The sequence below is a fragment of the Schistocerca americana genome, chromosome 2 (assembly GCF_021461395.2).
Source record: "Schistocerca americana isolate TAMUIC-IGC-003095 chromosome 2, iqSchAmer2.1, whole genome shotgun sequence".
Taxonomy (NCBI): Eukaryota; Metazoa; Arthropoda; class Insecta; order Orthoptera; family Acrididae; genus Schistocerca; species Schistocerca americana.
In genome coordinates, this window is record NC_060120.1 from 355863639 (window position 1) to 355890092 (window position 26454).

Here is a 26454-nt window from a genome sequence, read left to right on the forward strand (position 1 = left end):
AAGATGCACACAAACATAGCTTTTGGCCATTAAGGCCTTTGTAAGCAGTAGACACACACATGCACGCACACACTCACGCAAGTGCAACTTGCACACACATCTGCAGTCTCAGAGAGCTGAAACTACACCAACTGTGTGTGTATGTGTGTCTACTGCTGACAGAGGCCTTAATGGCCGAAAGCTATGTTTGTGTAAATCTTTGTATTGTGCCTATCGTGGCTCAGCATCTCCACTATATGGTGAGTAGCAACTTTCCTTCTCTTGTAAAAACTATAATGGAAAATTTCAGCCAACAAACTCAGAAGGTAATGACTGAACTATTAAATGGTTGTGTTTTAGAGTGGATTATCACTGAAATTAAACAGCAGCCACTCTCTTCACTTTTTGCAGATACAACTCTTGATGTATCAAGAAAGGACTAGCCAAGTGTTGTGTGATATATGCACTTTGAAGGAAACCGGATAGAAAGCAGTCTGAAATAAAGAAATTGTTTTTAGGACTCCTTGAGCTAAGGGGGGCATGTTGCTGAGAGTTTTGAAAAAGAAATAATAGGTGCTTTAGAGAAGACAAACATACAGCTGGATAGATGCAGAGGTCAGGGATGTGATGGTGCTGTGTCTCTGAGTGCCAAGTACTCTGGTTTTCTGTCAAGAATTAAAGCACAGTACCCAAATGCTGAGTTTATGCATTGCTCAACACACAATTTTGATTTGATAATAAATGATACCTTCATGAATATAGTGGAATGACTACAGTTTTATGAGAAAATAGAATGCATTTGATTTCTTTAGAGCTTCTGTGGTTTGATAGCAATAAATAAAGGAAAGAAACTGACAGACATATTACAAGACTCTGAAGAAACTGTGCCCAACCAGATGGTCTTTCAGATTTGATTCATAGTTATCAATGAAACAGATTTCATACAGGTTTTGTAGTGCCTGTCCAGTGCCATTTTAAAGAGCAAGAAGGAGCAGAGAGGGAAAAAGCTTCTAATTTGATGAAAAGTATGAAAACTTTTGATACTGTCCTGCTGCTCATGTTTCAAAGGATGATTTTTGAAAATATTAATGTAGTTTGCAAACTGTTACTGCTGATATAGAGATTCTAACTGCAAGAGTTAATCTAATCACCTTAATTCTAACTGAAACAGTTTTGAAATTGTAGTAGAAGTAATGCAAGTACTAGTGAAAGTTTGAGGCATTGATCCAAAGTTGATCTCAAAATGTACTCATAAAATGAAGAAATTTTTTAATGAGCATTCTTATAATTGTGGACATACACAAGTCTTTTAAGTCAGAGATTTCAAACCTTCTGTTGATTTTTTATTCAACAACTACACAAATGTTTTACCAGACTACAGAATGTTAATGGTTATTCTTTCTTACATCCTGTTCATCTTTTTAGGTTAGAAAATGAAAATATTCTGAATAAAGTAGAAAAGCTTTTTAAAAAGTATGGATCAGATTTTACGTAAATCTTTCACATGAACTATGAGCCTAAAAACACTTGAGTTGAAAGAATTTGGAAAGAAAGGAAACATATTGTCAGTTAAAGGTTTTGCAAAATGTTTGTTGAAACTACTTTTCTTGCATGTAGTTTTCCTGATGAATGTACAGCTCTTAGTGGTACTCAACTTTGACAGTTATTTCAGCTTTGCCAGAAAGATCATTTTCTAAATTGAAACAAATCAAAAAGTTTCGAAGAAACTCAATGTCAGAGTCCAGATAACTAATTCAGCAGTTTTAATCAATGAACATAAAACATATCATTCTCTCAACTTTCCCATGACATTGTCAAAAAGTTTTTGAATGCTAAGCATAGGAAAACTGGAAGATGTGTTTGCTGTAGCTTGTAGCCTCACTTCACAAAATTGAAGTCATTGTTTGTTAAATAAAAAGTGCATCAGGAGGCGCGTTTTTCCACTTTTAACATGAATTACGGTATGTGGATGTCTAATGTTTGCATATTTGTTCTTTAAATGTTTATTAGTAAATGTGGCCCTCCAAACTTTACTTGCAGTGGACCACCCCCACCCCCACACCCGAAACCTTAGTTGCACCAGTCTGTAAAGTTGATCTTACGCACCTGACATCCTTCTTTAGTGTAACTCATATAGTAAATTAGGCGCAGTTTCCTCCAAGATCAGGAGCATTGTCCTAAATATTAAGAGTAATGGAATTAGCGATAATAAGGACATTGCTGTGATAGTTAAGTATTCTTTTTCTGAGCTGGTAGACTGTGGATTAGCTGTTAGTGAGACAAAGGATAGTCTTAAGCAGATAATGTCTATTACTTAAGATAAAACAGTTGCCTCCACTACTGAAAACATTCACAAGTGAAATAAATTGAATGTGGTCACATCTTTAACACAGTAATGGGGTGTTCCTTGACAGAGTAAAATATTGAGTACTGTTGTAAAAACTCTTACAGGGAATGTCAGAAATGTGAATAGACTTGTCAGTACATACCACAGTTCACAATATGTGTGTACCATATTGCTTCATTGTAAAGGATACTTTTTATGTGAAAACATGTAACACGGATCTACAGAAATTATATTTGTAAAAGAATGACATCTAATATAATGCAAGGAAACATTCCACGTGGGAAAAATTATATATAAAAACAAAGATGAGGTGACTTACCGAACAAAAGCGCTGGCAGGTCGATAGACACACAAACAAACACAAACACACACACAAAATTCAAGCTTTCGCAACAAACTGTTGCCTCATCAGGAAAGAGGGAAGGAGAGGGGAAGACGAAAGGAAGTGGGTTTTAAGGGAGAGGGTAAGGAGTCATTCCAATCCCGGGAGCGGAAAGACTTACCTTAGGGGGAAAAAAGGACAGGTATACACTCGCACACACGCACATATCCATCCACACATACAGACACAAGCAGACATATTTAAAGACAAAGAGTTTGGGCAGAGATGTCAGTCGAGGCAGAAGTGTAGAGGCAAAGAAGTTGTTGAAAGACAGGTGAGGTATGAGTGGCGGCAACTTGAAATTAGCGGAGATTGAGGCCTGGCGGATGACGAGAAGAGAGGATATACTGAAGGGCAAGTTCCCATCTCCGGAGTTCGGATAGGTTGGTGTTGGTGGGAAGTATCCAGATAACCCGGACGGTGTAACACTGTGCCAAGATGTGCTGGCTGTGCACCAAGGCATGTTTAGCCACAGGGTGATCCTCATTACCAACAAACACTGTCTGCCTGTGTCCATTCATGCGAATGGACAGTTTGTTGCTGGTCATTCCCACATAGAATGCATCACAGTGTAGGCAGGTCAGTTGGTAAATCACGTGGGTGCTTTCACACGTGGCTCTGCCTCTGATCGTGTACACCTTCCGGGTTACAGGACTGGAGTAGGTGGTGGTGGGAGGGTGCATGGGACAGGTTTTGCATCGGGGGCGGTTACAAGGATAGGAGCCAGAGGGTAGGGAAGGTGGTTTGGGGATTTCATAGGGATGAACTAACAGGTTACGAAGGTTAGGTGGACGGCGGAAAGACACTCTTGGCGGAGTGGGGAGGATTTCATGAAGGATGGATCTCATTTCAGGGCAGGATTTGAGGAAGTACCTTCTTCCTAAAATCCACAAACCCAATCATCCCGGCCGCCCCATTGTAGCTGGTTACCAAGCCCCCACAGAACGCATCTCTGCCTACGTAGATCAACACCTTCAACCCATTACATGCAGTCTCCCATCCTTCATCAAGGACACCAACCACTTCCTTGAACGCCTGGAATCCTTACCCAATCTGTTACCCCCGGAAACCATCCTTGTAACCATTGATGCCACGTCCTTATACACAAATATTCCGCACGTCCAGGGCCTCGCTGCGATGGAGCATTTCCTTTCACGCCGATCACCTGCCACCCTACCTAAAACCTCTTTCCTCATCACCTTAGCCAGCTTCATCCTGACCCACAACTTCTTCACTTTTGAGGGCCAGACATACCAACAATTAAAGGGAACAGCCATGGGCACCAGGATGGCCCCCTCGTACGCCAACCTATTCATGGGTCGCTTAGAGGAAGCCTTCTTGGTTACCCAAGTCTGCCAACCCAAAGTTTGGTACAGATTTATTGATGACATCTTCATGATCTGGACTCACAGTGAAGAAGAACTCCAGAACTTCCTCTCCAACCTCAACTCCTTTGGTTCCATCAGTTTCACCTGGTCCTACTCCAAATCCCATGCCACTTTCCTTGACGTTGACCTCCACCTGTCCAATGGCCAACTTCACACGTCCGTCCACATCAAACCCACCAACAAGCAACAGTACCTCCATTATGACAGCTGCCACCCATTCCACATCAAACGGTCCCTTCCCTACAGCCTAGGTCTTCGTGGCAAACGAATCTGCTCCAGTCCGGAATCCCTGAATCATTACACCAACAACCTGAAAACAGCTTTCGCATCCCGCAACTACCCTCCTGACCTGGTACAGAAGCAAATAACCAGAGCCACTTCCTCGTCCCCTCAAACCCAGAATCCCCCACAGAAGAACCACAAAAGTGCCCCACTTGTGACAGGATACTTTCCGGGACTGGACCAGACTCTGAATGTGGCTCTCCAGCAGGGATACGACTTCCTCAAATCCTGCCCTGAAATGAGATCCATCCTTCATGAAATCCTCCCCACTCCGCCAAGAGTGTCTTTCCGCCGTCCACCTAACCTTCGTAACCTGTTAGTTCATCCCTATGAAATCCCCAAACCACCTTCCCTACCCTCTGGCTCCTATCCTTGTAACCGCCCCCGATGCAAAACCTGTCCCATGCACCCTCCCACCACCACCTACTCCAGTCCTGTAACCCGGAAGGTGTACACGATCAGAGGCAGAGCCACGTGTGAAAGCACCCACGTGATTTACCAACTGACCTGCCTACACTGTGATGCATTCTATGTGGGAATGACCAGCAACAAACTGTCCATTCGCATGAATGGACACAGGCAGACAGTGTTTGTTGGTAATGAGGATCACCCTGTGGCTAAACATGCCTTGGTGCACAGCCAGCACATCTTGGCACAGTGTTACACCGTCCGGGTTATCTGGATACTTCCCACCAACACCAACCTATCCGAACTCCGGAGATGGGAACTTGCCCTTCAGTATATCCTCTCTTCTCGTCATCCGCCAGGCCTCAATCTCCGCTAATTTCAAGTTGCCGCCACTCATACCTCACCTGTCTTTCAACAACTTCTTTGCCTCTACACTTCTGCCTCGACTGACATCTCTGCCCAAACTCTTTGTCTTTAAATATGTCTGCTTGTGTCTGTATGTGTGGATGGATATGTGCGTGTGTGCGAGTGTATACCTGTCCTTTTTTCCCCCTAAGGTAAGTCTTTCCGCTCCCGGGATTGGAATGACTCCTTACCCTCTCCCTTAAAACCCACTTCCTTTCGTCTTCCCCTCTCCTTCCCTCTTTCCTGATGAGGCAACAGTTTGTTGCGAAAGCTTGAATTTTGTGTGTGTGTTTGTGTTTGTTTGTGTGTCTATCGACCTGCCAGCGCTTTTGTTCGGTAAGTCACCTCATCTTTGTTTTTATATATAATTTTTCCCACGTGGAATGTTTCCTTGCATTATATTGATATCATTAATTTGAATCCAACAATTACGTTTGTTATTGTCACTGTTCCATTTCGAAATCTTTTCTGTCGTCTTATTTTCCTCTTTCTGTTTTTGCCAGTAGTTTCACTTTGTATTCACCTTCTCCTTTTTGCCGTAATCTGCTATACTATTTTATCCCGCCTATATATATACTCAACAATACGTAACCCACTTCCAAACCATAACCAAAAAATTTTTTTGCCGCTTTCAGCACTACCGCCGCTATAATATCCACCGTTTCTAGTTCACAAACAGCTCCTTTCACCTTTTAAACAACCATTTCGGCCAGTTCTAATAACTTTCGCTTTATTTCCATTTCCGTTTTTCCCACATCACCGATCATTTTTAGCCGCTTCCCACAGGTTTTAACGCCATTATTTCTTCGTCAGACAATTGTTAGCCTCATTTTCATAATCTGCCACCACAATACCACTCCTTTTAATATACTACACGCAGTTTTTTCGAAATTTTCCCGAATTTCTCCGTCCTTTAACGTGTTTTGGCGGCAACACAACCACCTAACCTTTATGCACATCGTTGTCTACCAACCCAAGTCCAACATAGCCCAGCTGTAACCAACACCTTTTCGCCTTTTTTCATTCCAAATCTCCAGTTTCTTTCCGGTTCACCTTTATCTCTCCCCATATATTTTTATTTTCATTTTCATTTCACCTCAGGTTACACTTTCCACCTTCTAACACCATGTCACCCTCACAACACCCCCACAATGACCCCATTAAGTTTTATTTACATTCCCTCCGCAAACATGCCTTCGCCCTAGCCAGATTACGCTCGCATATTTTATTTTCTCAGGCTTGTCTGACATTTGGCAACCCCCAAAGGCCTCACACTCAAAGTTCCCATCTCTGGCTGCAACCCTTCCTTCCATCAGTCCCTATACCAGTTCCAAACTGAACAATCCATTGCCCTCACCCACCTAATCCTTTACCTACACATCAACTCAGCCAATGAACACACCCGTCAACTCCTATCCTTAATAAAAGTCCTTAATCTTTCCTCCCCCACATCCACACCGGCTGTTCAGAGCATCCTCCTACAGGCCAACCGTAAATTAGAACAGCATGCCACCCTCCACCTCAAAAAACTATCCAATCTCCTGGTTTCCCACCTCCGGAAAGGCAACTCACTCACCCTTCACAACCTTTCCAGCAAACCTCAACCTCCTCTCATTGCACACAAACCCAGTCTCTCCCATCTACTCAATCTCCCACTTCCAGCTCCACTCCCTCCAAAACCTCAAAATTCCGATCAACACAATCTGGAACCACAACACCCTAATTCAGTAGTTAACCTTTCCTCCAAACCTCTCTCCCAATCCGAAACCTCTGTCCTATCCAAAGGCCTCACCTTCAGCCCCACTCCCAGATTCAACCAAACAGCCCTCGTCAAAGATTTACTGTCCTACACCCGTACTCTCTGCTGGAAGTATCACTTTGCCACGAAGAAAAATGATCCTAATCCTACTCCTAATGATCCGACTCCTCAAGACACCATCCAAATTGAACCCTGCCTGGAACAGTTCCGTCCTCCGTCACAGCGGGACCCACCTCCTCTTCCTCAAAATCACCCTCTCCAAACCTTCCAGGAATTTCTGACTTCCAGCCTTGCATCTCAATCCTTCTTAAAAAACCTTAATCCTACACCCAACATCACCACTGCTGAAGCCCAGGCTATCCGTGATCTGAAGGCTGACCGATCCATCGTCATTCTTCCGGCGGACAAGGGTTCCACGACCGTGGTACTTGATCGTCGGGAGTATGTGGCTGAGGGACTGCGTCAGCTTTCAGACAACACCACATACAAAGTTTGCCAAGGTAACCCCATTCCCGATGTCCAGGCGGAGCTTCAAGGAATCCTCAGAACCTTAGGCCCCCTGCAAAACCTTTCACCTGACTCCATCAACCTCCTGACCCCACCGACACCCCGCACCCCACCTTCTACCTTCTTCCTAAAATCCACAAACCCAATCATCCCGGCCGCCCCATTGTAGCTGGTTACCAAGCCCCCACAGAACGCATCTCTGCCTACGTAGATCAACACCTTCAACCCATTACATGCAGTCTCCCATCCTTCATCAAGGACACCAACCACTTCCTTGAACGCCTGGAATCCTTACCCAATCTGTTACCCCCGGAAACCATCCTTGTAACCATTGATGCCACGTCCTTATACACAAATATTCCGCACGTCCAGGGCCTCGCTGCGATGGAGCATTTCCTTTCACGCCGATCACCTGCCACCCTACCTAAAACCTCTTTCCTCATCACCTTAGCCAGCTTCATCCTGACCCACAACTTCTTCACTTTTGAGGGCCAGACATACCAACAATTAAAGGGAACAGCCATGGGCACCAGGATGGCCCCCTCGTACGCCAACCTATTCATGGGTCGCTTAGAGGAAGCCTTCTTGGTTACCCAAGTCTGCCAACCCAAAGTTTGGTACAGATTTATTGATGACATCTTCATGATCTGGACTCACAGTGAAGAAGAACTCCAGAACTTCCTCTCCAACCTCAACTCCTTTGGTTCCATCAGTTTCACCTGGTCCTACTCCAAATCCCATGCCACTTTCCTTGACGTTGACCTCCACCTGTCCAATGGCCAACTTCACACGTCCGTCCACATCAAACCCACCAACAAGCAACAGTACCTCCATTATGACAGCTGCCACCCATTCCACATCAAACGGTCCCTTCCCTACAGCCTAGGTCTTCGTGGCAAACGAATCTGCTCCAGTCCGGAATCCCTGAATCATTACACCAACAACCTGAAAACAGCTTTCGCATCCCGCAACTACCCTCCTGACCTGGTACAGAAGCAAATAACCAGAGCCACTTCCTCGTCCCCTCAAACCCAGAATCCCCCACAGAAGAACCACAAAAGTGCCCCACTTGTGACAGGATACTTTCCGGGACTGGACCAGACTCTGAATGTGGCTCTCCAGCAGGGATACGACTTCCTCAAATCCTGCCCTGAAATGAGATCCATCCTTCATGAAATCCTCCCCACTCCGCCAAGAGTGTCTTTCCGCCGTCCACCTAACCTTCGTAACCTGTTAGTTCATCCCTATGAAATCCCCAAACCACCTTCCCTACCCTCTGGCTCCTATCCTTGTAACCGCCCCCGATGCAAAACCTGTCCCATGCACCCTCCCACCACCACCTACTCCAGTCCTGTAACCCGGAAGGTGTACACGATCAGAGGCAGAGCCACGTGTGAAAGCACCCACGTGATTTACCAACTGACCTGCCTACACTGTGATGCATTCTATGTGGGAATGACCAGCAACAAACTGTCCATTCGCATGAATGGACACAGGCAGACAGTGTTTGTTGGTAATGAGGATCACCCTGTGGCTAAACATGCCTTGGTGCACAGCCAGCACATCTTGGCACAGTGTTACACCGTCCGGGTTATCTGGATACTTCCCACCAACACCAACCTATCCGAACTCCGGAGATGGGAACTTGCCCTTCAGTATATCCTCTCTTCTCGTCATCCGCCAGGCCTCAATCTCCGCTAATTTCAAGTTGCCGCCACTCATACCTCACCTGTCTTTCAACAACTTCTTTGCCTCTACACTTCTGCCTCGACTGACATCTCTGCCCAAACTCTTTGTCTTTAAATATGTCTGCTTGTGTCTGTATGTGTGGATGGATATGTGCGTGTGTGCGAGTGTATACCTGTCCTTTTTTCCCCCTAAGGTAAGTCTTTCCGCTCCCGGGATTGGAATGACTCCTTACCCTCTCCCTTAAAACCCACTTCCTTTCGTCTTCCCCTCTCCTTCCCTCTTTCCTGATGAGGCAACAGTTTGTTGCGAAAGCTTGAATTTTGTGTGTGTGTTTGTGTTTGTTTGTGTGTCTATCGACCTGCCAGCGCTTTTGTTCGGTAAGTCACCTCATCTTTGTTTTTATATAGAATGACATCTAATACACATTGAAAATCTCATTAATGTGAAGATGTGCTAAATGAATTGATGTCATATCCTTTTAATGGCTAAAAAAGATGCAAATCTCAAAAGTAAATTATACTTAAATTATACTTAAAAGAGTTTCATTGTTCTCAAGTGCTGTTGTAAGCATTGTGTTTATAACGTTATCATTTAATTATTATGTTTGAGTATGTTATTACTGTGCTGATAGATTTTCATCCAATACATGGTCAAATGGACCTCTCCTGCTTTATATTCATTTATTAGGTCTGAAGATGGCAATGATTTTTGGTTATTATTTCCTTTGGCATTACAATAGTACTCATTATGAAACTCTGTTGAATATATAATTGAAATGTGTTGTACACTAAATATTAATAAGCATAGTCTTCACACAGTTCTTGTCCTTGACCAGCTTATCACCATATGGACCTATCACAGACTTATACTACAAAGAAATAAAAAAGTAAAGAGAGAGAAGTTTCAGACAAAACTACTGTTTGTATGTGTGATTGCCATAAATGGTCCTGCACAACTATTTTTTTTGGTAACTGATGCATTATAACTTTTGAAGAGTAAGAAAGTCATTTGCACAAAATGATTTTGTTTGGTCCTTTTTATTTTGCTTAGTTATGTACTAATATTAACCTTCCGGACAAATTAACACAAAGAAACACACATTAAGTGGCCCAGAAGAGGAATTTAAGTATGTACTTCTATCAATATCTCTTCAGTTTTTATTTTATTCTTCTTTTCCCCAACTAATTTTAAAAAATTATACATACCAATTGTATTTAATCTATCCTTTCTGAACACAGTTAGCTCCTTTGTAAAAATTTCGGCTGAATTTATTTTAAAGTATAGTCAGCATTCCATAACTGTAACGATTTGAGCTTCAGTGATTTCTGTTAGTGCTTGGAATTCTGGTTCCTTTCCAACAAAGCTACAACAGTTTAGAACTACTATGGTGTTTCTGTATTTCTTGAAGTACTGTGCAAAATTCAAATACTTTGCAGTGAAAAATAGTGGTTGTTCTGTGGATTTTAGATCACATATTGCTGCATACAAAATGGATTTAACATATGGAATAGATTTTAAGTGACTTTGTTGGCTATATAGCGTATGTCTCTCCTAAGAGTCCTCAGGTGCTTTTTCTCTGGTGTTTCAGCAGATTCCTGCAATTTCATTTTTGTATTGTGTTGTTGGAGTTAACCCAGACAAGTAGTGGTCATCACCTCTATAAGGTGACACCAAGTGTTGACAGAAAGCATTCATTTGTTTCCCATTACAAACAAAATTATTTTTAAAGTGGAATTTTACATGCCCATTTGATAGAGAGGTTCCAAGTTAGCCCACTGTGATATTTGTTATATTGATATGTACACTCCTGGAAATGGAAAAAAGAACACATTGACACCGGTGTGTCAGACCCACCATACTTGCTCCGGACACTGCGAGAGGGCTGTACAAACAATGATCACACGCACGGCACAGCGGACACACCAGGAACCGCGGTGTTGGCCGTCGAATGGCGCTAGCTGCGCAGCATTTGTGCACCGCCGCCGTCAGTGTCGGCCAGTTTGCCGTGGCATACGGAGCTCCATGGCAGTCTTTAACTCTGGTAGCATGCCGCGACAGCGTGGACGTGAACCGTATGTGCAGTTGACGGACTTTGAGCGAGGGCGTATAGTGGGCATGCGGGAGGCCGGGTGGACTTACCGCCGAATTGCTCAACACGTGGGGCGTGAGGTCTCCACAGTACATCGATGTTGTCGCCAGTGGTCGGCGGAAGGTGCACGTGCCCGTCGACCTGGGACCGGACCGCAGCGACGCACGGATGCACGCCAAGACCGTAGGATCCTACGCAGTGCCGTAGGGGACTGCACCGCCACTTCCCAGCAAATTAGGGACACTGTTGCTCCTGGGGTATCGGCGAGGACCATTCGCAACCGTCTCCATGAAGCTGGGCTACGGTCCCGCACACCGTTAGGCCGTCTTCCGCTCACGCCCCAACATCGTGCAGCCCGCCTCCAGTGGTGTCGCGACAGGCGTGAATGGAGGGACGAATGGAGACGTGTCGTCTTCAGCGATGAGAGTCGCTTCTGCCTTGGTGCCAATGATGGTCGTATGCGTGTTTGGCGCCGTGCAGGTGAGCGCCACAATCAGGACTGCATACGACTGAGGCACACAGGGCCAACACCCGGCATCATGGTGTGGGGAGCGATCTCCTACACTGGCCGTACATCACTGGTGATCGTCGAGGGGACACTGAATAGTGCACGGTACATCCAAACCGTCATCGAACCCATCGTTCTACCATTCCTAGACCGGCAAGGGAACTTGCTGTTCCAACAGGACAATGCACGTCCGTATGTATCCCGTGCCACCCAACGTGCTCTAGAAGGTGTAAGTCAACTACCCTGGCCAGCAAGATCTCCGGATCTGTCCCCCATTGAGCATGTTTGGGACTGGATGAAGCGTCGTCTCACGCGGTCTGCACATCCAGCACGAACGCTGGTCCAACTGAGGCGCCAGGTGGAAATGGCATGGCAAGCCGTTCCACAGGACTACATCCAGCATCTCTACGATCGTCTCCATGGGAGAATAGCAGCCTGCATTGCTGCGAAAGATGGATATACACTGTACTAGTGCCGACATTGTGCATGCTCTGTTGCCTGTGTCTATGTGCCTGTGGTTCTGTCAGTGTGATCATGTGATGTATCTGACCCCAGGAATGTGTCAATGAAGTTTCCCCTTCCTGGGACAATGAATTCACAGTGTTCTTATTTCAATTTCCAGGAGTGTATTAACAGGGACAGCAAAACTCAAAGAATAACCAGTACTCCAACAGCAACAGCACTGCCCTGGCCCATGCTAACAGCTAGTGCCAAGCGTGCAGCTTTATTGAGTTGCCTCTGGCTTGCTATTTATTCTTCATGTTTTACTGTCCTTGTTAATGCATACCGATAAAACAAATATTGTACTGAGCTAACGTGGGACCACTCTGTGTAGGGGAATGTAAAATTTTGCTTTAAAAATGTTTTTTTTTTTTTAACAGGGAACAGACTAACAGTTTTGTTGATACTTGGCATCACACAAAAGAGGTAATGAGCAGTTATTTGTTTGGGCTGACTCCAGCTACACAATGCAAAAAAGAAGTTACAAGTATCTTCTGAAACACCGGACAAAATGTACATGACTCATAGGCGAGATGCCCATATACGTATGAGGGTGGTTTGAAAAGTTCTCACAATCACCACGAGACGTCAGTGCTAGCGCAACAAGTTGTTCTTGTGATATTAATTGGATTGTTGCCTGTAAACGCATGCCACGTCAGTGCTCTTGGAAGAGAGCTGTGGCAATGACGTGGCTCTGTTGTTGTTCCCACTTAGTGATTTGGGAAGATGGAAAAAATAGAGATTTGTGGAGTGATGAAGTACTTCATAAAGAAAGGTATGAAAGCAAGGGACATACATGCCAATTTCCAGAATACGCTGGGGGACTCTGCTCCTTCATATTCAACTGTTACCAAGTGGACAAATGAATTTAAATTTGGTCAGGACAGCTTAGATGATGATTCGCGCTGTGGTTGGCCAAGATGTGTCACTACTCCAGAAATCATTGCAAAAGTTCACAAAATGGTCATGGAGGATTGCCAATTGATAGTGCTTGAAATTGCTTATGCTTGCCAGAAGTCACCTGACTGAAGAATTAAAAATGAAAAAATTGTCTGCAAGATGAGTGCATGACTCTTGACGCTGGATCAAAAAGTACCGTCACCATCGCAAAATTACACAAACTAAGGTATGAATTGTTGCCACACCCATCTTATTCACCTGATATGGCTCGGTCAGACTTCCATCTCTTCCCAAAACTGAAAATTTTTCTTGGTGGACGAAGATTCACTTCAAACGAATAATTGATAGCCGGAGTTGACAATTATTTTATAGGCCTGGAGGAATCTCATTTTCGAGATGGGATCAAGACACTGGAATATCATTGGATTCAAATGGCTCTGAGCACTATGGGACTCAACTGCTGAGGTCATAAGTCCCCTAGAACTTAGAACTACTTAAACCTAACTAACCTAAGGACAACACACACATCCATGCCCGAGGCAGGATTCGAACCTGCGACCGTAGCGGTCGCGCGGTTCCAGACTGTAGCGCCAGAACCGCTCGGCCACCAGCGGCCGGCTATATCATTGGACCAAGTCTCTTAATCTACAAGGAGACTACATTGAAAATTAAAAAAAGTATTTCAGTGATGTATGTACTTTTTCTCTAATCCATTCCGAGAACTTTTCAAATCACCCTTGGAAAATAAGGGAAATTTAATGGCTTTTTGTAGCAAAAATACACACATTCATACTACAACCGCATAGACACTCAAAAGCACACACACCTGTGGTCACAGTGAGACTCGTTATTGATTGATAGATTGGTGTTTGGGTGTCAGTATGGTTGTGTTTGTGAATATGTGCACGTTAGCAAGAAAAAGAGCTAGTGCTCGAAGGCTAATGTGAATGCTGTTTTCTGTTATGTGTTTCTGTGCTCCATGCATCACATTTTCCTTATTTTATGTATTGCTCCATCCAGGAATTTCCATGATTGGTTGATTATATGGTATACTTCTCTCTTCACATATTACAATTGTTCAGGTTAGTTGTCACCTTTTTAGTACTGGATTTCTTTACAGTGTTGTGATTCTTGATTAATAAAATGGTGACTGGCAGTAACATATAACTGTCGGTAATGACCTCATTATACACACAGAACTAAACTGTGATCTTTGGTTTTTCCTCCTCCCTCCCCCCCCCCCCCTCCCTCCCTCCCTCCTCCCCCCCTCCCTCCCTCCCTACCTTTACTGCTGGCACTGCACATGTCAATGCACATAAAGAAAATTTATTACACTTAAAATTTTTGAGTTTAGACTACAAAGCAAAAGGTTATAGGATAAAATTCTTTCTTTCAGAAAGCCCTGGCATCATATGAGCTTGAAAACCTGAATGAACTGCTGAAAATGATATCGCAGCTGCAGAGTAGAATAGAAAAAACACGGCAGAAAATAGTGGCAGCTAATACCTCTGAAGATCCTCTTGAGGTATGACAGTGTTTTCTCTCAATTGCTTTTTTCTTTGTATTCATTCAGTTAAAGGGACTGAAACTTAAATTTTCATTTGTTTGATGAAATTATTCATAGATTGGGAGGGTTCTGTTTCATATCGTGTCAAGATGTCTGGACTTTGTGTGTGTGTGTGTGTGTGTGTGTGTGTGTGTGTGTGTGTGTGTGTGTGTGTGTGTGTGTGTGTGTTTGTTTCATAAGTAACAAAGTATTAAATGTTATGTAATTGGATGGATAAAAAACCTACTCACCAAGTGACGGCAGAACACATGCATAAAAGACTGTTGTAATTGGAAAGCTTTCGGAGCCAGTGGCTCCTTCAGGCAGAAGGGTTGAAGGGTGAAGGAAAAGGTCTGGAGAGGTGTAGGAAAAGGGGTAGATTTTGGGAAAGTCACCCAGAACCACAGGTCAGGAGAGACTTACCATACGGGATGAGAAGGGAAGACTGATTGTTGGGGACTCATCGGATGAGATTTAAAAACCTGAGAGCTTAAAGGTGGAAGACGGGGCAGTATGCAAGACAGAGATTACTACTAAAACATCGTGCACGAGTTAATAACAGTGAAAAGCTAAGTGCATTGTACGTAACAGAGGTGGGAGGTGGCAGTGAAAGAGAGATGGGAAAGACAATGAAAAATGTAGAAAACTAAAACAAAGTTAAGCAAAGAGTAGTTACAGTGGAAAATACTGATTTATCAGGCCATCGTATCCAATCCTGATACTGCTGATCCCTCCACAAAACAGCTTTGGAGCACATCATTGGTGACTCAGTATTATCCTGGTCTGGAATGTGTTAATCAGCTACTTCGACAGGGCCATGATTTCCTAAAAGCACGCCCAGAAATAAGATCCATTCTGTCTGAAATTTTGCCCGCCACACCTAGAGTAGCTTTCCGTCACCCTCCCAATCTCCGCAGTATTCTTGTCAGATAATATGCTCCTTCTGCAACCATCTCCCTACCCTATGGTTCCTACCCCTGTGACCATCCCCGCTGCAAGACATGCTCCATGCACCCTCCTACCACCACCTATAATAGACTTGTATCTGGCAGAACATATACTATCAAGATTAGGTTAAATTAGATTAGATTTACTTTCATTCCAATTGATCCGTAGTGAGGAGGTCCTTCAGGATGTAGAACATGTCAGAAAAACAACAATACATGACAAATATTTACAACTAAAACAAATAAGCTAATGTACCATTCCACAGGTCCCAAGTGGAATGATTGTCATTTTTTAATGAACACTGTATGAAACAGTCATTTTACAATTACTAATGCACTGAATTTAAAATTAAAATTTTTTAAATTTATTTATAAGGTAATAAACATGTAATACAACTACTATAATACTTATTTACAATGAACACATTACTGCACTGAAATTGTGCAGAAGTTATAATATCACACACACAAATCAGTTAGTTCTATTGAGAAATTAATCAATGGAGTAGAAGTAGTTGGCCACCAATAAATCCTTTAGGCTTCTCTTAAACTGAATTTCATTGGTTGTTAAGCTTTTTATGGCTGCTGGCAAGTTATTGAAAATGTGTGTTCCTGAATAATGCACACCTTTTTGTACAAGACCAAGTGACTTTAAATCCTTGTGAAGATTATTCTTATTTCTAGTATTGATTCCATGAATTGAGCTCTTGGTTTGAAAAAGTGATATATTTTTAATGACAAATTTCATTAAGGAATAAATATATCGGGAAGCAGTAGTTAGTATCCCTAGTTCCCTAAACGGGCTTCTGCAGGATGTTCTTGAGTTCACACGACATATAACTCTTACTGCACATTTTTGTGTCCGGAAAACTTCACCCCAAAAAATAATCCCATATGACATTATGGAATGAAAGTAAGCATAGTACGTCAGCTTTTTCACTTTTATATCCCCTATGTCTGACACAGTTTGCATTGCAAATAGAGATTTGTTAAGATGCTTAAGCAGTTCTGTGGTGTGCTCCTCCCAGGTGAATTTGTTATCAAGCTGTAATCCCAAGAATTTAACACTGTCCACTTCTTCTATCTGCTTGTCATCGTATGTTAGGCATATACTCGTGGGACACCCCTTACAAGTTCTGAACTGCATGGAATGTGTTTTTTCCAAGTTTAGTGACAAAGAATTGGCTAGGAACCAGTTATTAACGTCCACAAATATTTTATTAGCTGATCTTTCTAAGACTACACTTGATTTGCTATTTATTGCAATGTTTGTATCATTGGGAAACAAAACAAACTTGGCTTCTGGTAATGTTACTGATGAAAGTTCATTGATATACACAAGAAAAAGTAGGGGGCCCTAATTGGAACCTTGTGGGACCCCACATGTAATTAGTTCCCAGTTGGATGATGCCTGATAGCTTGATACATGTCTCTTTCCTAATAACACCCTTTGTTTCCTGCCAGAGGTATAAGATTTGAACCATTTTGCAGAATTTCCTGTTACGCTATAATATTCTAATTTACTTAAAAAGATATTGTGATTTACACTGTCAAATGCCTTTGACAGATCACAAAATATACCAGTTGCCTGCAATTTTTTGTCTAATGAATTAAGCACATTTTCACTGTAAGTGTAGATAGCCTTCTCAATATCAGAACTCTTTAGAAATCCAAACTGTGACTTTGACAGTATGTTATTTGAGATAAGATGGTTATAAAGCCGATTATACATTCCTGTTTCTAAAATTTTTGAGAATGCTGGCAACAGTGAAATTGGACGGAAATTAGATGCTATTTCATTAATTCCCTTCTTAAACAGTTCAGCATATTTCAACCATTCTGGAAATATTGCACTGATAAACGACTGATTACACAGATAGCTTAATATGTTACTTAGCTCAGAATCACATTCTTTAATTAGCTTTGTTGATATTTCATCATACCCACTAGATGTTTTTTATTTTAAAGGTTTTATGATGGACATTATTTCTGCTGGGGTAGTGAGGGACACATTCCTATTACGGAAGTTACTTGAAATGTCTGGTCTGAGGTATTCCATAGCAGCATCTACCGAACCTGACAACCTCATCTTTCCAGTAACAGTTATAAAATGTTTGTTAAAAAGTTCTGCAACACCATACACATGTCACCAATGTATCATTTACTCTTAATGCTATTTGTTTCTCTTCATGTCTGGTTCTACAGGTCTCCTCCTTCACTATGTCCCATATTGTCTTTATTTTGTTATCTGATATGACTATCTTTTCCTTATAATATATTTGCTTTGATGTCCGTATTACAGTCTTTAATATTTTGCAGTATTTCTTGTAATGTGCTTATAGCATCATCATCAGAACTGTTTCGGATTGACAGATACAGTTTTCTTTTTGTTTTACAAGATACCCCTATTCCTTGAGGAATCCATGGCTTCTTTGTTGACTTTGCTCTAACCTTGGTAAGTTTTGGGGGAAAGCAGTGTTCGAATAAGGTAAGCACTTTATTAGCAAAAGTGTTATATTTTTCATTCATGCCATGAGCACTGTAAACATCAGTCCAGTGAATGTCTCTGAGGAGTGTCCTAAAATAATAAATTTTTGGCTTATTGATTACCCTCTTGAGCTCAGATTTAAGAGATTTTATATCCTGTTCAGTATTAACATTTAACAGAAGGAACTGCATGTCATGGTCTGAGAGGCCATTGACTATTGGTTTTGTAATATAATTTTGTTCATTGGACTTTTCTATAAAGATATTATCAATGGCTGTTTGTGAGCATTTGGCTACCCTAGTGGGGAACTTCACAGTGGGAATTAAGTTGAATGATAGTGTTACTAACTCAAATAAGTTCTTATTGGGAGAGTCTTTAAGGAAATCTACATTGAAATCACCAGCAACCACTATTTCTTTGTTTTTGGTTGTTAAATGGGCCAGTACAACTTCAAGGTGGTTTACAAACAGATTAAAGTTAACTGCAGGTGCTCGATGTACACTTACTATTATGAAGGATTATTTGTGAAATTCTACTTATGTTGCACATGCTTCCATGTGTTGTCCTAGGCAAAATTTATAAATGTCTATGTTTTTAAATTTATAACAGTTCCTGATGAATGTGGCTACTCCTCCTTTCTCCATTTCTGATCTACAAAAGTGAGATGCTAACCTAAACCCTGTAACACTTAAAAGTTCTATACCAGTGGTCACATGATGTTCAGAGAGGCAGATTATGTCAGCTGGGTTTGAAGACTCTAATTCATCTATGCAGATAGTTAATTCATTAATTTTATTTCTGAGTCCTCGAATATGTTGATGCAATAAAGATAGCAGACATTTCACATTGATTGAGTTAAAATTGGGCAGAGTTAAAATATCTGCTGACTGTTGAAAATTCTTAACCAATAGCTGTTTATGCTGATGTAATAAGCTAGAATTATGTTTTTTGGTTTCTTTCTCAAACTGAAGGTTTGTCTCAGTTCTAATCTCTCTTAAAATTTGGTTTCTTTCTGTCTCTTTTTTCCTTGGATAGGATTGGGCTGTTGGATCATGTGGCCAACACATCTTTCTCACAGTTGTCAGTGCTGTTTGTAGAAATGAGCTCTGCTACTTATCCTTCAGATAGATTCTCAGTTATTTTCATGAGGCTGGATAGCCCCTGTTCTAGTCCTCTCATCAAGGAAAAATACTTGGCAGAAACAGAGACCAAACCAGTCTTTGTATGTGACAGCTACATTCACTGAACGCTTATACATACAGACAACTGCGAAAATGGTTTCAGTTTCATTAAAAATTATTTGTTTATTCAGCTTTAATTCTATCCATCTGGAGTAAATCTTGCACATACAACGCACTTTGTGAAGCTATATTTCAATCTTTGAAACATGGCAGGACAGACGCTTTGTTTAAACTACAAGTGAATCTTGAACAGAGGGAGATTGAAAGGGATTTTGAATGCTAGGAAGTGGAAAATGTACGACATAGCAAAACGTTTCTGAAATAGAACAGATGCAAGAAATGTACAGACAGACTGCACTATGTAATGTAAGCATCAGTTCTCTGTTATTTTTTATCTCCTGAGTGTTTTCTAAACAAATTCAGTGCACATTTGCTCTGACTACAGTCACCACTAAAAGGGCTTCATGAACACTAAATGACCTACAGGTTGGTGCAGATTAAAGTAGTAGCCCTTGTAAGTATAAAGGTTATGAAACTTCCTAGCAAATTAAAACTGTGTGCTGTACCGAGACTTGAACTCTGGACCTTTGCCATTCGTGGGCAAGTGCTCTACCATCTGAGATACCCAAACATGACAAACGACCTGCTCTCACAGCTTCACTTCCGCCAGTACCTCATCTCCTACCTTCCAAACTTTACAGAAGCTCTCCTGCAAACCTCGCAAGACTAGCACTTCTGGAAGAAAGGGTATTACGGAGACATGGCTTAGCCTGGGGGATGGTTACAGAATAAAATTTCCACTCTGCAGTGGAGTGTGCACTGCTATGAAACTTTCTGGCAGATTAAAACTGTGTGCCGGACTGAGACTCGAACTCGGGACCCTTGCCTGTCGCGGGCAAGTGCTCTACACAGTGAAATACAGAAATGAAGAGTTGAAATGGACTTAACATTTATTTACATGAACAATACATTTATAGAAGATGTTGAAAGTGACCCTCTGCAACATAAATACACAACTGTGCATGTCTAAGCATATGCAAGTACACCCAGCATAAAGTTCGGATGTCAGTGGTGGCAAGTTAACAACTGATGTTGTCTTTTAGTACCTGTATTGTGTGTGGGTTTGTTTCATAGACACTTGCTCTTGAAGTGTCGTCACAGGAAAAATCACGTATTGTTAGATATGACGAATGTGGTGGCCATAAATGTTTGCTGACAGTTCATTCCTCAGTGTCATCATGGACTCATTTCATCATGGACTCATTCCAGGGATACCTTAGTTGTGTGCCATGTTGCCCCATCTTTCTGGAAGAAGCAATATTCTCTTTCATATTCAGTGAGTTGAGCACGAAAGACTCAAAAAGTTCAATGTATTCAACTGTGTTGAGAGTAGTGTCCAATGAGGCGTGTTCCTGTTACACCACACCAAACGCTGATTTTTTTTCATCATGGGGTGGTTGCTGAAACAATGTTAGGGTTCTCCGTTGGACAGTACCTTGTGTTCTGTGAATTCACATGGTCAGGAAGAGAGTCTAACAAACCATCGTCGATGTTATTCAAAACCCAAGTGCAGTAATCTACACATTTCTGACTGTCATCCCCCTGTAATTGCTGCACAACTGTCACATAATATGGCTTCAAATTAAGATTTTTCAGTATCTGATGGCAACTGCTCCTACTTACATGTTCCGATTTGTATGTAGACTTCTTAGGGCTCTGAACAGTTCTTCACCGAGTGTGTGCTATAACTTCTGGTGTCCAAACTGAAGGAATGATTTTTTTTTCACATTTTACTCATATCCATAGATGCACTAGTTTTTATACTGACTTTGTATTTCTTTCTCTGCTTGTATTCCTCCGTCTGGATACTTGAACCCGAAAATGTTGCAAGTTTCCTTAACTAAACCTGTTTTTACGTATACTTCCACAATTTCAATTCTTTCTTCGATTGAGAAAGTAATTTTGTGGACTGAAAAGAGAAACATCTAACTTCACTGATGAAATAAACTGAAATGCTGACAGAAGAATGCTAATAATCAATTATTGCATAAAACTGTCCAGTGTTGTAGCTGTTTACTCTATTTCAGAAGTTGAAGTATTGCATTCAGATTCAAAGATGAGGTGGGCTACTTTTAACTGTGCAACCCTGTATTTTTGTACTGACAGTTCCTTCATGTTCGCGTCCAATTGCTACACCTTAGGCAATAGTTTTATTTTCTTGCTTATTGTTCTACATAATGTATTCCCATTTGTCAATAAATGGACTGATTTGAAGAGGTATTTTCAAAACGTTTGTCAGGGAGCTACCTTAGTTACTCCCACTATTAGGAATCTGGAGACTATTTGTATAAACCCTTGGGAAGGAGATAATAGAGTCATTCATATTAAAGGATACGCTTCAGCCATATTTAGTCCAGTACAAATGCACTAGTGATGTTCAACCTAACTGGGTACTGCACAACAAGATTATTTTGCTTAAATTCCAGTAAAACTTGAGAAAGTTGGGCTCATTACTATTAAAATTCATCAGAACAGTATTTTGTTCACTCTGTAACTTTTATGCAGTCTTAGAAAACCGTTTTTCTTGTGATGGAATGAGAGTTGTCTTTATCTGTTCACTTGTGGGCATAGTGTAGAATTCAAGCTGTAGATCATGCCCATGGTCCTTAATTCAGTGTCAAAAATTAGGCAAGTCACTTAAAGTGAAACAAGAAAATTGTGTTGTCATTTCTGGAATCTGTCCCATCCGTTGTATGACATTTGCTAGTTAGGAGAATTTAGAGGAAAGGAAAAAAAAGTAGTGCAGTGACTTCCATACTCTTACTCTACTGACCTCACAAATTTCAGTAAGAATTTAATATAAGAATATGCAGTTCATAATAATACCTCATATTTCACTGCCATTAGGAATGTGCATAGAACAGGTATGATGAAACCTAGACCAATCGGACCTAAGAATTTAGTTTAACTTGTGATATAAAATCCCAAAGGATGTCTGTGACCATTATATGAGCACTGTACACATCCTTGCTGCCATTTTTTGGCCACTAATGACAAGAGTCCACTTGTTAAGACTTTATTTACACATTTCAGGCATGGCCTATCATCAGAATGTCTGCCTTAAACATCACAATTGTCATGAGAGCACAAATTATAGATGACATATTATGACCGAACATACTTAAACTCAATGAAAACAGTTTGCATACCGGGGCAAAGTACTTGTGTTCGTGTGGTAATGCAGTTTTTCGATTTGAGTAATCGAAAAAACTGCATTACCACACGAACACAGGCAAAGAAGTAAGCCCATTTACTTCGCCAACAAAACAGGAAAACGTACCACAACTTCAAAACTATGACATGTTGTATATTGTGTAGCATAACAGCTACCAAAAAAAGAGGACAATAATATAATGTAAGTTAAAAATAAAAATAGAACCCACTGATGATAGCACATAAGTGCTGAAACATGTGTGGGTGAAACAAAAGAAAAAAGGTGTCTTGCATAAGGCGGAAATTATCATCCCATTTTCTTAGCAAGCACGGAGACAACAAGAAGAACTGCACCCCAAGATGATTTGGTAACATTAGTATCAATTCAAAACCATTGACAATGAAGTGACACATGTAAAAGTTTACCCTCGATACTTTCTGACCTTAGTGCACATTATGCACTTATAGTGTGAAATTCAGTGGAAATGTCTTGTCCATAAAAAAAAAAAAGAAAGTTTTGACCTCCAGAAGTATGCTGCTTCTCGTGTATGTACATAATTGACAGTAGGCCTTCTGTGTGAGAACCTAAAAAAAGAAAGCATCAGATATCTTAATCAGACCAATTGTACACATCACACATATGAGGGCTGTTCGTAAATTAACCTCTGATTGGTTACTGAAAATAAACGAATGCTCTTAGCTTCATGGCATTTGTATGATTGGAAAAAGAGACTTTGAAATTCATGTTGCGTCAGTAGGCTCTTTTTTGTGTTCATCAGTCTGAAAGCAGCAAGCAGTTAAAATGGACGGTGTTATTAAATCTCCTGCCATTTGAGAGGTACGTTTTGTGATTCAGTTCCTTCAAGCAGGAGGAGTCAATGCTAATGTGATTAAATGTCAGTTATGTTATGGGGATGGCGTTACAAGTGATGGTGTTGTGAGCAAGTGGAGCGGAAAACTGTGGGTTGTTCACACAGATGTACGTAGTGAAAATGGTTGAGGAGGCATTCGTATGCCGCTGATGAACATGTGCAACATTTTGACGAAAGGGTGTGCATGAGACATTGATTCACAATTTTCAAACTTCTGAAGTTCTCAGAGACAACCCTCTTTTAACATTGTCAGAGAGATGTTAGTAGGTTACTACAAGTTTTGTGCACATTTGCACATTGGGAACCACAATGTCTAACTAGCATTAAGAAAACTGAATGAATGGGTTTGGCCTTGTCATTCTTTTAGCACAATCATGAAGAGGGGAAATAATTCATGAAAAAGAAAAATTGTGACTGGGGCAGAACAAGGGTCCAGTGTGTCAACTCTGAAACTAAGGAATAGTCCAAGCAGTGGATGCACACTTGTTCTCCCGATAAGCCCAAAAAATTCAAGCAGACATTGTCAAACCACAAAACGCTGGTTGCAGGTTTTTTAAACTGCAAAGGGATTTTGATAACAGATTTCATGAGAGTAACAAATGAGTATGATCTGAGTTCACAAGTTTGTTGTGAGATTCAGGAAACTTGGAAGGTCAAGCTAAAACAAACCATGCAGGATGATTACTGAAGGACTTGTTCTCATTCATGACAATGCAAGAACCCGTACTGTGAGCTGAAGAAAGGAAACACTTTTTGGCTGGGAGGTTTTTCAGTGTCCTCACCATAGTCTGGATGTGGCACCAGATGACTTTTATCTTCCTCAAGATGAAGGCCTGCTGACTACTCAGCACTTCATGACTGATGATGAGCTCAGAAGTACTGTCAACAGCTGAGTGAAGTACCAGGCAGGGCCATTCTTTGATGAAGGGATAAGAAAGGTGGTATCACAGTATGACAGATTTTTGAATTTGGTTGGTGACTATGTTGTCAAGTAATTCAACTATAATTTGCAGGAAAAGAGAGAGAGAGAGAGAGAGAGAGAGAGAGAGGCCAGGTGTGAGTAGGGCTCACAATCTGAGAGTTCTGTATAAACCTAATTATGTATATAGACAGTTAATTCATTCTGATAATTGAGACACTCTACTATTTTTGCCTGTTACTGGCACTGAGATTGGCAACGTATCAGTCCTGGGAATTACAAAGCTTCTGAGACTGTTCTAATTTATAACAAGTGCCAAAAGAAATATGTTTTTCATTTGATGTAGTTATGAATTAACTATTTCTTGGTTTTTTATTGTACTTGTACTGTGAATTCTTGCTTTCTGCCAAATTTCAAGATTCTAGGTTAACACAAAGTACACTATAGCCCCTGCAAGTATATAAATGACCATATCTTGTGGTTGCATTGGCATAGAAGCTTAATTTTTTTTACACCATCAAGGAATCATAGACCTTAGGATGTAAGATAAATTTGAATTTGATACGTGTATGTGTTCTTGAGAAAGAGGATTTTTAACGTTTGGCTGGACAGACAGACAGCAAGTGATCCCAAAAGAGTTGGCTTTTACTGATTTAGGTACAGAATCCTAAAAAAAGTTCATAATATTTTCATGTCTAGTAACCCATTAGAGATTAATTTTACAAATAGCCCTCATATATACATTGTTTAAATCAGTCACAGCACATTCCTTCCACCTTTATAACTCCACTCTAGGCGACATTGTCAACTTTGCCGCCTGTTAATACACTAACCTTGCATCAGTCTAGTTCCAGCATGTGAAACAGTTTACATCATATCCAAAATCTTTGTCGGTTTTCCACTCATTAGTTATCATGACTGTGTGCAGTGTACAGATTGTTTTTCAGCCAGTGTACTATTTATTTTTTATTTTGCTTATTTATCCATCCAGAGACAGTGTAAATTGTATGGACTTATTTCCACAAATACTTAAATTGCTTCCTATTCTACATAACGTACAATAATTTTGTCTCCAGTAACTCTACACAACAGCAAGGAATCTGCATTACTGCTACAAAATTGTAGTACATTGTACAGTGTTTCATGTTAAGTAACAATGTGCAAATTTTGCCTTCCAGGAACCAAAGGCAAAATTTCCAAAGACCACATTTCAGCCCAAAAATGAGGAAGAGCATGTGTCTTGGATTGAGAGCTTAAGATTGAAGAGGTATGTTCTGCTAAAAGGATTGCTGAAGTGAAGTGTGTATAAAAACTGTAATAATGTGCTTATTTTCTCTCTCTCTCGTGTGTTTGTGTGAGTGTGTGTGTGTGTGTGTGTGTGTGTGTGTGTGTGTGAAAAATGTTGAAGTGTTGTGAACTTGGGTACAATTTGTTTTTTGTTCATATCTATTACTACTTACGAAGGAAGATACTTATAGTGTTAAATTTAATTAATTAATGATGCTGGGAAAGGACAAGTATCATTATTAAGGCATTGCTGCAAAAAGAAAACAGCCACACGTAACATTATAGTACCACAGTGCTGGTCTGCCTATTTACGTTTCAACCTAAAACTCACCTTAACTTTCATTTCTGGTTTCAATATATCTAGCCAGCTTCCATAAAATTCTTGTCCCCTCTTTTTAATACTTCTTATCTACAGCCATCAAAAATCAATTTAAAAAAGTTGTAGTTCCTATAAGGCCGTATATTATTTGAATAAGATGCATTATTTGCAATTCTATGCTAATTTCGACCTAACAATCTTTTCAATGTGTGCCTAGTAAACATAACATTCTTCGTATATGGGGACATGAACATGAAGAAATATCTTCATTCAGAGTGACAATCAACACAGCCATGAGTACATCAAAATACAAATAAGAAAAAAAAGATAAATACCTTATGCTTATGAATGTATACTTCAGAACACAAGAAATGGTTGCATAAAATCAATGACACCTGGAATCAAAGTCCGATACAGTACTGATGCAAATCAAATAGAAAAATCATGTTCAAAAACGGTCATTTGTGTTCTATATCTATTGCAAGAAGACACAGGAGCTTCACTGCAAGTAATGTACATTATTGTTAGCTGTAGATAC

The 26454-nt window shown here is 41.0% G+C and overlaps 1 protein-coding gene across 2 annotated transcripts in view; it reads left to right on the forward strand.

Annotated features, from left to right (window-relative positions):
• The window catches only part of LOC124594780 (actin-related protein 5), a 207769-nt gene that overhangs the window by 94202 nt on the left and 87113 nt on the right, over window positions 1-26454 (forward strand). For both annotated transcript variants that reach the window (XM_047133186.1, XM_047133187.1), the window contains exons 7-8: window positions 14541-14669; window positions 25489-25577. In XM_047133186.1, the coding sequence (XP_046989142.1) occupies window positions 14541-14669; window positions 25489-25577 (218 nt within the window). The remainder of the gene's footprint in view (window positions 1-14540; window positions 14670-25488; window positions 25578-26454) is intronic.